Source organism: Microcebus murinus, chromosome 18, assembly GCF_040939455.1.
Source record: "Microcebus murinus isolate Inina chromosome 18, M.murinus_Inina_mat1.0, whole genome shotgun sequence".
In the NCBI taxonomy this organism is placed as follows: domain Eukaryota; kingdom Metazoa; phylum Chordata; class Mammalia; order Primates; family Cheirogaleidae; genus Microcebus; species Microcebus murinus.
The window spans coordinates 15,089,159-15,100,868 of NC_134121.1; the positions used below are offsets into that span (position 1 = coordinate 15,089,159).

At 52.6% G+C, this 11,710-nt stretch overlaps 2 protein-coding genes across 3 annotated transcripts; one reads left to right on the top strand and one right to left on the bottom strand.

Moving 5' to 3' along the window:
- The first annotated feature begins 154 nt into the window (after positions 1-154).
- On the top strand, positions 155-5,152 carry ENO3 (enolase 3). 2 transcript variants are annotated; one of them, XM_012779417.3, is made up of 12 exons: positions 155-311; positions 921-1,007; positions 1,273-1,368; positions 1,531-1,589; positions 1,740-1,809; positions 2,189-2,322; positions 3,266-3,488; positions 3,597-3,794; positions 3,962-4,163; positions 4,594-4,702; positions 4,855-4,913; positions 5,001-5,152. In XM_012779417.3, exons 2-12 carry the CDS (start codon positions 923-925, stop codon positions 5,068-5,070), a joined length of 1,305 nt encoding a protein of 434 aa, XP_012634871.1. In that variant the 5' UTR covers positions 155-311; positions 921-922; the 3' UTR covers positions 5,071-5,152. The 2 variants fall into 2 exon arrangements, with proteins under 2 accessions (XP_012634871.1, XP_012634872.1); XM_012779418.3 differs by having other exon boundaries at positions 204-354.
- Positions 5,153-6,254: 1,102 nt separating this feature from the next.
- SPAG7 (sperm associated antigen 7) lies at positions 6,255-11,525 on the bottom strand. The gene is made up of 7 exons (XM_012779392.2): positions 11,346-11,525; positions 7,797-7,864; positions 7,470-7,558; positions 7,251-7,335; positions 7,033-7,122; positions 6,784-6,940; positions 6,255-6,664 (listed from the first exon to the last, which is right to left on the bottom strand). The coding sequence occupies exons 1-7, from the start codon at positions 11,428-11,430 to the stop codon at positions 6,555-6,557; spliced, it is 684 nt and encodes a 227-aa protein (XP_012634846.1). The 5' UTR covers positions 11,431-11,525; the 3' UTR covers positions 6,255-6,554.
- Positions 11,526-11,710: the final 185 nt, after the last annotated feature.

Sequence of the window (11,710 nt, forward strand, 5' to 3'; positions counted from 1 at the left end):
CATCTGAAGCTCCTTCCTGCCCCTCTCAAAGGGTAGAATTAAAAGTGGAGACCTTTATTGGAGGACAGAGAAAGTGTGGGGGGTTCATCGACCTTTGGTGAGGGGGCCAAAGGCTTCTGCTTTTAGGCTGTAGTGGGCTCTTGGCTGCCAGCCCAGTGTAGAGGGGGTTGGATGGAGAGAGAGAGGCGGGGCTCACTGGGGACAGGGTGGCTAGCAGATAAATGCCCAGGCTGAGACAGGGTGAGCTGACACTGTCCCAGCTGCCACCTAGACTCGGAGCTCCATCCAAGCCCCCACCGAAGACATCCCAGGTCTGGTGAATCTTCCAGCCCCAGCGGGTGGAGGGGGCAAAAGGTGTGCATGGTGCTGGCTTGAAGAAGGGTGGGGGGAGATTTTAGCTTTTTTCCTCCTGGGACTGGGGGTGCTTGAAGAAGACTGGCTGGGTGGAGCAAGCAGGATGGGGCACGCTGTGGGAGCACCCAAGGATCTCGGGAAAGGAGGCTGTGAGGAGAGGCAGCAGGGATGGATATGGAAGGGCAGGTAGGGAATTGGGGACCCACAAGGATTTGGGAGCAGAAAAATGAGAACCCAAAAGGGTTTGAGGACCAGGAGGCCATGGAGAATAGACTGCGTGACCAGAAAGGTGGAAGGAGAAGGCACAAGTGCAGCTTTGGGGAGGTGGGGGCTCAGGGAGTTATAAAGGAGAGGCCGCTGGATTCTTAAGATGGGAGGGTGGAATAGGAGCTGTTCTGCATGGGGGAGGGGGCTGTGCCTGCCTCTTTGGTCTGTGACCTTTTTGTGGGGTATTTTTAGCTCTAGCACCTGCCTTCTTGGAGTGGGGAAGACTCTTAAAGGGCAAGGGATTTCTGGTTCCTTAAGGGATCAACTGTCCACACTCACTCACACCTCTTGTCCTGCAGCCATGGCCATGCAGAAAATCTTTGCCCGGGAAATCCTGGACTCCAGGGGCAACCCCACCGTGGAGGTGGATCTGTACACAGATAAGGGTAACACAGGCCCATTGAATTCGTTTGCCTCAGAAGACCCCAACCCCATGTGTCCTCCACCCAACTCTGTGCCACATCCTCTCCTTTCTCTGGGGTCCCCTTCCTCAGACTTCTTCCCAGGCCAACCTAGCTCCAGAGCTGGGAGCTGGGAAAAGCAGGAGTCTCTCTGTGCTCTATCTTCTGTCCCTGGGCTCAGGGAGGGTACCTCAGCCATTTGGGGGCTGGAGGGTGACTCTCCATGATCTTCCCATTCCTCCTGCCCCAGGCCGATTTCGAGCAGCTGTGCCCAGTGGGGCTTCCACAGGCATCTATGAAGCTCTGGAACTAAGAGATGGAGACAAATCCCGCTACCTGGGGAAAGGTGAGGAGAGACCAATGGAGAAGGAGCCTGTGTGGGTGGTTTTAGGACATGGGCACAGGAAGGGTGGAGGACTGGAACCCAAAGCTTCTTGAGGAGCTGGGGTCCATAGGAAGAGGCCTGATTGATTCGGAGATCCCAACCCCCTCCCTCTGGCCTCTCTAGGAGTCCTGAAGGCTGTGGAACACATCAACAAGACTCTAGGCCCCGCTCTGCTGGAAAAGGCAAGTGGGGAGCCTGCTCCCCACACCTCCTCCCCATGCCCCAGGCAGCCCCCCTCCCCCACATATTTGCACTTACCCTTCCTGCTGCACATGCCCTGACTTCTGAGAAATCTGACCTGTGCTCTTCCCTCCCCAAACCTGCCCTTCCAGAAACTAAGCGTTGTGGATCAAGAAAAAGTTGACAAATTTATGATTGGGCTGGATGGAACCGAGAATAAGTGTGAGTGAGGGGCTAGAGGAGGAGAAGCGATGCGGTGTGGGAGGGGTGGGGAGAGAAGACCACAGGGGCTGGTGGGTGGCCGGGGTTATTTCTGTGTCCCACATTTTGGGGCACTTGGTAGCTGGATTTTATTCATTCCACAGGCATTTCCTCTGTCTGCCGTCTGCCAGGCCTGGGCCTGGCTCTGGATACAGCTCACACATTTCCCCGGGGTGGGGGCTCCCAGGCGGCAGGGTAGAGATCTGCTAACAAAATCTTAACGCCCAGTGGTTAGCAGCTCTGGATTCTTTCTGGGGCGACCACAGGGGATGTTCAAAGAGATCACTCCAAACCCTGCGGGAGAAGCTCTCACCCTTTCTTCTTGCTTGCCTCCTTCCAGCCAAGTTTGGGGCCAATGCCATCCTGGGCGTGTCCTTGGCCGTGTGTAAGGCAGGAGCAGCTGAGAAGGGGGTCCCACTCTACCGACACATCGCAGATCTCGCAGGGAACCCTGACCTCATACTCCCAGTGCCTGTGAGTGCAGATGCCCCAGCCAGATCTCACCTTGACCAAGCTCCGCCACCCAGAGAGGGGTGCTTAAGAAGCCCCTTGGAAAATCCACCTTCCAGACCCAGCTCCAAAGAGGCAGTTTCCTGAAATCCAATCTCTCCTACTGTGGTCCAGCCCCTCCCTCTTTCCCACAATCCAAACCTTCCCTTAAGCCTCTCTCTGCTGACTTCCCCTGCCATGCGACCCGGTTCCTTCACATTCCGATCCCAGGCTCAATAACTCCAACCTCATTCCGCCCCTGCACCCCACCCCCCAAATCAAACTGAGAACTTCTTCTTCACGGCAAGGATGTCAGCATTTCTTTGTATCTTCTTGAGTCTTTATTAAACTAATGCCCTCTTAATGGAAACCCTTTGAATTTAATCTCAATAATAATGTTACCATTTTTTGTTACTTATTAGGAAGATTGTATAAGAGCGTGGACTCAATAGAGACAGACTGTTGGGTTCAAATCCTGGCTCTGCCTGTTCACTAGTTGTGGTGATTTTAGGCAAGTTATTTAACCTCTCTATGCCTCCATTTCCTCATCTGTAAAATAGGGAGGGAGTAATAATAGTACCTAGTTAATAAAAGTGTTTTGAGAATTAAATGAGCTAATGTATGTATGCCAAGCACTTAGTACAGTGCCTGCCGTGTAGTAAGTGTTGTAAAAGTGTTAGCTCTTATATACCAGGCACATGCTAAGAACTTTACATCCACTTTCTAGAATTTTTAGCAAAAGATCCTGCAAGGAAGTAGATGTTGCCTCCTTCCAAGTTTGCTGTCCCCATTCTATAGAAATGTGGAAAGAGGCTCTGAGGAGCAAAAGTACTCACCCTAGACCACTCAGCTAGTAAGTAGGGAAGCCAGGATTCCACCTCCACCCCTCATGCCCCAGCCCAGGTCTGAGCTCCTTCTCCCTTTGCAGGCTTTCAATGTGATCAATGGGGGTTCCCATGCTGGAAACAAGCTGGCCATGCAGGAGTTCATGATTCTGCCCGTGGGAGCCAGCTCCTTCAAGGAGGCCATGCGCATTGGAGCCGAGGTCTACCACCACCTCAAGGGGGTCATCAAGTCCAAGTATGGGAAGGATGCCACCAACGTGGGTGATGAGGGCGGCTTTGCACCCAACATCCTGGAGAACAATGAGGGTCAGTGCTGAGCACCCTGAGGGGCAGACCCCTTAGGTTCCCCCACAGGAAGGGGGGCTGTAGACAGGGGGCACTGGAGTATCAGGTCCTGTCTTGCTCCTCTTCCAGCCCTGGAGCTGCTGAAGACAGCCATCCAGGCGGCAGGTTACCCAGACAAGGTGGTGATCGGGATGGATGTGGCAGCCTCTGAGTTCTTTCGCAACGGGAAGTACGATCTTGACTTCAAGTCACCTGATGATCCCGCACGGCACATCACTGGGGAGAAGCTGGGGGAGCTGTACAAGAGCTTCATCAAAAACTATCCTGGTGAGGCTCCCAGGTGTCCCGGTGTTCCTGCCTGACTCCCCTGCAACTGCCTAATGTGATTTCAGTGTTATCCCCATCGTAATCCCCATCCCAGCTCTTCAGACCTGTCACCCCTGCTTGAGGCTCCTTCTGACCTCTCGCCCCATCTCTGCTCCCAACCCCACCAGTGGTCTCCATCGAGGACCCCTTTGACCAGGATGACTGGGCCACTTGGACCTCGTTCCTCTCGGGGGTGGACATCCAGATCGTGGGGGATGACCTCACAGTCACCAACCCGAAGAGGATTGCCCAGGCCGTTGAGAAGAAGGCCTGCAACTGCCTGCTGCTGAAGGTCAACCAGATCGGCTCGGTGACTGAATCCATCCAGGCGTGAGTGCCTCCTGACCCTGGTGCTCACCATGCCTCCCTCTGCCCTTGCTCTGCCCAGTCCAGCTACAGTCTTGCCAACTAACTCCAAGTCTACCTTTCCCCTGGCACCTGACCCACCCACACCTTCCCAGCCTCCCAGGCTGTGATTAACCCTCGGCCTGACCCCAAGAGCTTGCCACTGTGGCCCTGCCATGGCCCTACGCCCAGCCCATGCCATCCCTTTCCCCTAGATGCTGCCATTCTTCCCACCACCATCTCAGGAGCCCAAATTCAAGATCAGAAATCTCTTCTCTCCTTCCCAAAGAACCTAGTCACTGCCTCCCCTGCCAAGTGCCCACTACCCAAAACAGAAGGGAAAAGCTTCACCCAGCTCCTGGCTTTGCCACTGAGGAAGTTCCGTAAGGCCTCATGAAATGTCCTCTCTATCCAGCTGCAAACTGGCTCAGTCTAACGGCTGGGGGGTGATGGTGAGCCACCGCTCCGGGGAAACTGAGGACACATTCATCGCCGACCTTGTGGTGGGGCTGTGCACAGGACAGGTACTTGTGGCTTCCCTCTACTGAGTGTCTGGCCAAATTTTCTTGGGGTCCCTGGCCTCCCGCCCAAGTTGAATGCCACCATAGGCTGCTCCCTTGGGGCCAGGCCCAACCCCTCCTCTCCAGCCTCATTCAAATCCCTCTTCCCTCCTCAGATCAAGACTGGCGCCCCCTGCCGCTCGGAGCGTCTGGCCAAATACAACCAACTCATGAGGTACAGAGGGTACAGAGGGCCTGGGCCAGGGAGAGCAGGGGGCTGCTGGGTGGGAAGGCAGCAACTCTGACTTTGTTTGCATTCCAGGATTGAGGAGGCTCTTGGGGACAAGGCTATCTTTGCTGGACGCAAGTTCCGTAACCCAAAGGCCAAGTGAGAAGCTGGAGGCCCCCCCGGCCCCACTGGACAGATGAGGCCTTCTAGCCTTTCTTCCTGAAATAAACACTGGTGCCAACCAAGACAGTGGCGTGCTCCTTTGTGGGAGGGAGGGAGGGTATGTTGGTCTCTGGGCTGGGAAAGGCAGGGGGTGGAGAGATGGGGGCAAGAAGGGGAGGCAAACAGACATGTATTCTGCTGGGCCAAAGAAGAGGTGAGGGACTCTGTCAGAGAGGGCGCTGGGTGGATCTAGAACAGACTTCACGTTTTAGAAGGAGGATGGGGGAAGCAAATGCCATATGTGAAATGAAGCTGAAGAGGTGCTGATGGAACAAGAACCGGCTCCAGGAGGAGGGGAGCAGGGTGTGGGGCCTGGGGGCCTGCCACTCCCATAGGGGGTAAGCTGGAGTGGGCCTGCTGCAGGGTTGGAGTGGTCTGCAGAGCGCACCGTGGAGTGAAGGCTGCAGTCCCAGTGAGTGCTTTGTCAGGGTCAGAGTGTTTTGTTTTGTCTTTTTTTGAGACAGAGTCTCACTCTGTTGCCTGGGTGAGTGCTATGACGTCAGCCTAGCTCACAGCAACCTCAAACTCCTGGGCTCAAGCAATCCTCCTGCCTCAGCCTCTTGAGCAGCTGGGGCCACAGGCATGTGCCACCACACCAGACTAATTTTTTCCATTTTTAGTAGAGACGGGGTCTCGCTATTGTTCAGTTGGTCTTGAACTCCTGAGCTCAAGTGATCCTCCTGTCTCTGCCTCCCACAGTGCTACGATTACAGGCATGAGCCACCACGCCAGGCTGAGGGTGACAGCGTTAATGACAGCAGTTACCACTTCTAGGAAGCTTATGAGGATCTGGAACTGTTCTAAATATTTGACATATATTAACCTGTGCAATCTTTGAAACAGTCCTATCAGATAGTTACCATTATTATACAGATTACAGATGAAGAAACTGAGGCAAAGAAGGTTCAATACCTTACCCAAGGTAACAGAGTTAGCAACTGGCCGCTTGGCTTCAGTGATTGCCCTCTTAACATACTGCATCTTATAAATCCCTATGATAGTGCCAATAATTGGCTGTCTTTGACCTACACAAACAGAAATTTTACTGTTCGACCTAAAATCACTCCATTTCTTCTCTGCCAGTGGCTCCAGGACCTACCTTTCTGTGTATAAAAAATCAGGACATTGGGTCAAACAGTGTTTATTGAATGTAAAATAACTCCAGCCCCATGGGGAAGAAAATTCCAAGGAGAATGGAGGATAATACAGATTAAATACCCACCTGTGCATTCACACTCTCTTTCACACGACACACACACACAGCACATACATATCCAAGCTCCAACAGTGACAAACACCTGCTTCCCCCCAGCCTGAGTGACAGCTGGTCAGAGGTGGTTCAGAGGTGGGGCTCCAGGATGGGTTCTAATAGCAGCAGCCTTGTCCCTCCCTGCCCCAGGGGTCAAAGGGAGCTAGGTGGGGTGCCTAGGAGGTAGGTGGCAACTCTTCCCCGCTCTGCCGCAGACGCTTCTTGGCTCGGATCTCATTCATGGCCTCTTCAATGGAGCGTGTGTCCCTCTTGTTGGCCACAGGCACTAGGGGCAGAGGGGAGGGTGGGGAGGGCCCAGGAGCCCTGTGCCTCGGCCTCCACTTCCCTCCCCCCTACCCTATCCTCTTCTTCCCAGCCACCCCGAAGCCCACACCATGGCCTCACCACAGCCGTAGGTCTTGTTGGCCTGCAGCATGTGGGCTGCATCCTTGGCTGCTCCCTTGCCAATAAGGTGGCTGTACTTGTCCTTGTAGTCGCTGGCAGGGCTCACTACCACAGGTCCCTGTTGGGCTGCCTCCTCCTCCTGCCGCTGGGCCAGCTCCTAGGGGGGTGGAGGTGGGGCACTGGTGCTCAGGGGCCAGACCCCAACCCCTCCCAGGTGGTGGGCTTCAGGGGCTACCAAACATAGCTCACCTTCAGCTTCCGTTTCTCCTCAGCTTTCTGGGGGTCCCATTCCTCTCCACGACGGTAGGAGTCCAGCTCTTCATCTGAGGGTGCAAACTCCTGGAAAAAAAAGGGAATGATGGGGTCAGGGTCCATATAAATGGTTAATCTCATTCCTCTCCCTGCCAGGGGGTGTGGGAACAGGCTGAGAAGGGGAGAGGAGACAATGAGGAACTCGGGCCTTTCACCTTTTTGAAGATCATGACATAGCGACACTCATCATCTTCCCCAAAGGAGAAGGATGTCAGGCCAGCCACTTCCACCACGTCGTGTCTGGGAAGGCAAAGTAGAGGGGAAAGAGTACTCTAAGTTGAGCCATGAGGGAGTATAGCATCCACCTCTCCAGGGCCCCCTTCATGCCCACCTAGCCACCCATTTCCTGCCTCCCTCAGCCCAGAGACACTCACAGTATGCTCCTCTCTATCTTGTTCATTGGCTGAAACTTTTTCTTGATCTGCCCACTGTCTTGGATGAAATCTGACACTTCCTTCTCCATCTTGGAAGAGGGAAAAAGGAGGTAATATAAGACGATGGCTCCACCAAATGTCCCTCTCCCCAGGTGGCCCAATGACCCTTCTACATCTCCCTAACGCCCTCTCCAGCCTCCAGGCCACTGGCTTTCAGGCTTCACCTCTTTCAAGACATTTTCAGTGAAATTGAGTCCTCAACCTTCCAATTCTAACTTATTGGAAGTCCTTCCTGAGGCTGCCTTCGATCTCTCCAGTTGTTCTCACCCTTTTACGAAACTCCACTTTCTGTTGTTTCTCTTGCTCTTGTAGTTTCTTCAGGCGGGCAGCCTGCTCTGGGGGTGAGAAATGGCAGCATGAGGCCAGGACTGGAAGCATGGGTGGGGAGGGTTTGTAAGGCTTCAAGTGAAGTCTGGTGTCCACTGGGAGGTGTCAGGCTGGGAAGGTAGGATTACTGTTTACTTACCAACTATTTATCAACATTTATTATGTACAGTGGTTCCCCTTATCTTCAGGGCACACGTTCTAAGACTGAACAGATGCCTAAAACCTCAGATAGTAATCTATGTATGTTTTTTCCTATACAGACACACCCATGATAAAGTTGAATTTATAAATTAGGCACAATAAGAGATTAACAACAATAATAAAATAGAACAATGATAACAGTATATCGTAATAAAAGTTATGTGAATATAGACTCTCTCTCAAAATATTTTATTGAATGTAATATTGTCAGAATACAGGTAACTAAAACCTTGGAAAGCAAAACCTTGGATAAGGAGGGACTAGTGTACTGGCCCGGTGCTAGACTGCTAGACGCTAGGGTACTAAGATGATTAAGACATGGTGTAGCTCTTTAAGAATTCAAAGTTTGGGGGGGGGGGGAGGAAAAAAAAAAGAATTCAGAGTTTAGTGGGAGTGACAAAGATCAGAATCATGCTTAACCCTCTTTCCCAACTCTGCTAGGGAAACCAATGAACACTTATTTAATGCTCACCACATGCGAAGAACTATAAGGCATCTGGGGAGGTAAGGAGAAGAGACTAAGCCCCTGGCTTTCAAGAGTTTATCATCTCATTGTCTACATAGGAAAAGGGAAATTATTTAACTTCCTATATTTTGTAACACCCCTCACTTCCCACTTCTACGGACAGGATGAAGCTGTAATGACTAATCTGACACCCTTCTCCTTTGGGAGTGTAGGTGTCCAAGGTTAGCTGCAAAGGAATCCTCCACCCTTGGGTCTTCCTTAACTTCCCTCTTCCTCAGATCCTGCCTCTGCAACAGATCTCCTCTGCCTCGGTAGAATGGGGGTGCATTTCTAACCTGGGCTGGGTGCATTTCTTGCCTGTCTTCTCTCATGATGTCATTTTACTGCTTCTTGAGATTTGGGCACATGCCTCTTCCTACTCCTGTTCGGCCTGAGATACCCCCTCTCCTCTCTTCTAGCATTTCAAATCCTTTAGATGCTTGAGGCCCATTTCTTCAATGGGCCTCTTTCCTTCCAGCTGTACTGAACTTCTTCCCATTTTTTAAATCTCTTAATGCCTTTGCACATGTTCCTTCTGTTTGGAATGCTTTTGTTCCTCTTGATAATGTTCAGATTTGTCATGAGTCAGAGTTATTCATGTCTTCCTTTGGGCTCCAAGTGCATTTGGGTCTGACATCCACTACAGTGTGGACTGAGAACTAACATAATGTGTAATTTTTTATTTGTCTCCCCTAGTAGACTATAAGCTCCTGGAAGGCAAGGACCCTGTTCATTTCCTGTTCAGTTATCCTCTGGGGCTCCTAACAGCCTAGGAGCTCCTATTTCTCTGCCCTCACTGAACATCAGCGAATCCCATATTGGCCACTGACTGTTCTCTAACTGGTTTTTGAGTCTTCTTTGCATCTGGAGTGGTAGCATAAGATTATGGTTAAGAACACAGGCTTGAACAGAAACAAAAGAAGAATGTAGGCTTGGCCGGAAGCGGTGGCTCATGCCTGTAATCCTAGCACTATGGGAGGCTGAGGCGGGCGAATTGCTCAAGGTCAGGAGTTCGAGACCAGCCTGAGCAAGAGCAAGACCCCGTCTCTACTAAAAATAGAAAGAAATTAATTGGGCAACTAAAAACATACAGAAAAAATTAGCCGGGCATGGTGGTTCATGCCTGTAGTCCCAGCTATTTGGGAGGCTGAGGCAGAAGGATTGCTTGAGCCCAGGAGTTTGAGGTTACTGTGAGTTAGGCTGACACCACGGCACTCTAGCCTGGGCAACAGAGTGAGACTTTGTCTCAAAAAAAAAAAAAAGGGGGGGGGGGAGAGGGGCGGGTATATACATACATAATGAGTGAGATGTGCACCATCTGGGGGATGGTCATGATGGAGACTCAGACTTGTGGGGGGAGGGAGGGAATGGGCATTTATTGAAACCTTAAAATATGTACCCCCATAATATGCCGAAATAAAAAAAAATGCTAAAAAAAAAAAAAAAAGAACATAGGCTTAATAGTCACACCTGGGTTTGAAATTCTGCCATTTACTAACTATATGACCTCAGGCAAGTGACTAAACTCTGAACTTCAGCTTCCTAGTTTTTCAACTGCTGCTGGTGATCCCCCACCTAAACAGTCATTGAGCATTAAATAATTCCAATTCCTCATTCGCATTAAGCTCCTTCTTTCCTCAGAATTTTCAAATGGATGTCTCCTCTGCCTGTAATACTTCACTTCCCTCTTTCATTTGCTGAATTATCTATTTTTTAGGTCTTGGCTCACTGCAGACTAGGTTAGGACCTCCAAGGAGCTGCCCTCGTAATTATTTTTCTTTCAGAGCTTTAATCATGTTGGTTATCAAACTTCCGTGCCCCGGACTGTGGGCTCCTTGAGGGGTACCCCTGGCCCCTGGAAATTCTGTAAATAAGGGACGATGTTTGGACAGTCAGCAGCCCTTGAGCACTTTGAAGGCATCCTGCCTGACCTGGCCCGCCTCGGGCAGTTAGGGAGCTCGTCCATGGTCAAAGCCTGCAGGGTTGGGAACTGGGGTCCCCTCCAAGGCACTTGTTCTGCCAGGCTCATCCACAGTCCGCAGCGCGAGCCACTCCAGGGAGCCCCCGACCGCCCCGCCGGACCGCACCCTACGCTGGCCGCTGGGCTCCAGCCCGCCCGTAGGGAAGCAGGCGGGGAGACTATGGCCAATCGGACCCGGCAGGCATCCTCATCCCTCCAATCAACATCACGATCCGCCCGGGCAGCTCGGGAATTTAAGGCTACAGAAGGGAAAAACGTTGTCGGAGGAAGGCAGAAGAGACCGGGTTAAATCAAGCAGGAGGGGCATAGGGACACCGAGAGGACCCAGTAGCCAATGGGAGGTGCTGAGGGTGGGGTGGGTCGGAGGAAGGTCGAACAAGCCTGAGGAGGTAGACCTTTAAGTATAGCTAGCCAATAGAAGTGAGGAGGTTATGGATGGGCGTGTTGGACATCCAATCGGAATAAAGATAGACGCGGGCGGGGCCTGGATGCGTCGATGAGGGCATCCTACCAATCAGAGCAGGCCAGTAGCGGACAGGCGGGCCGACCGGCTAATTGGAAACAAGGACTGCGGAAGGCCAGGGTAGGGAGAAGAGGCGGGGGCTGGAGTTAGGCTTCAGGTAGCCAATCATCGTCTGCTAAGAAAAGCGGGCGGGTCGGCAGCCCTTTTAGGGACTGTGAGGGTCTCCGAAGGGGCTTGTGATGGGTTTTTCAAGGAGGAGGAGGCAGCATCGTCCAAAGAGGGAAGAGTGCGGTCCTGAGAACCGGGCGAAGAAAGGCAGTGTGAATTTGGGATCCTCACCTCGGGCCTTGCGCCGAGTCTCCTGGTCACCGAGGCTGGGTGGCTTCTCCATGGAGCTCAGGATGGAGCCCAGTAGGTCCGCCATCTTGGGAGTGACTGAAAGGGGGCGGTGCGTCTTAAAGGGAACGGTGAAATGCCTTTAAGGCCGGAAACACGTCGGAGGCGGAAAACCACGCGCCCGCCCGACCCGGGCGCGGATCCGAGGCCCGTCACGCGTGGGCACTTCCCGCCGGCTGAGGTCCCGCCCTGCCCCGCCCCGTCCCCCGCAGACAGAGGCCGGAGGCTGGCTGGTGCAGCGATGTTTAATGGCAATTCGTATAAACCAAGCCCATGCACAAGTAGAAAGTGCTCGTGGAGCCGGCAGG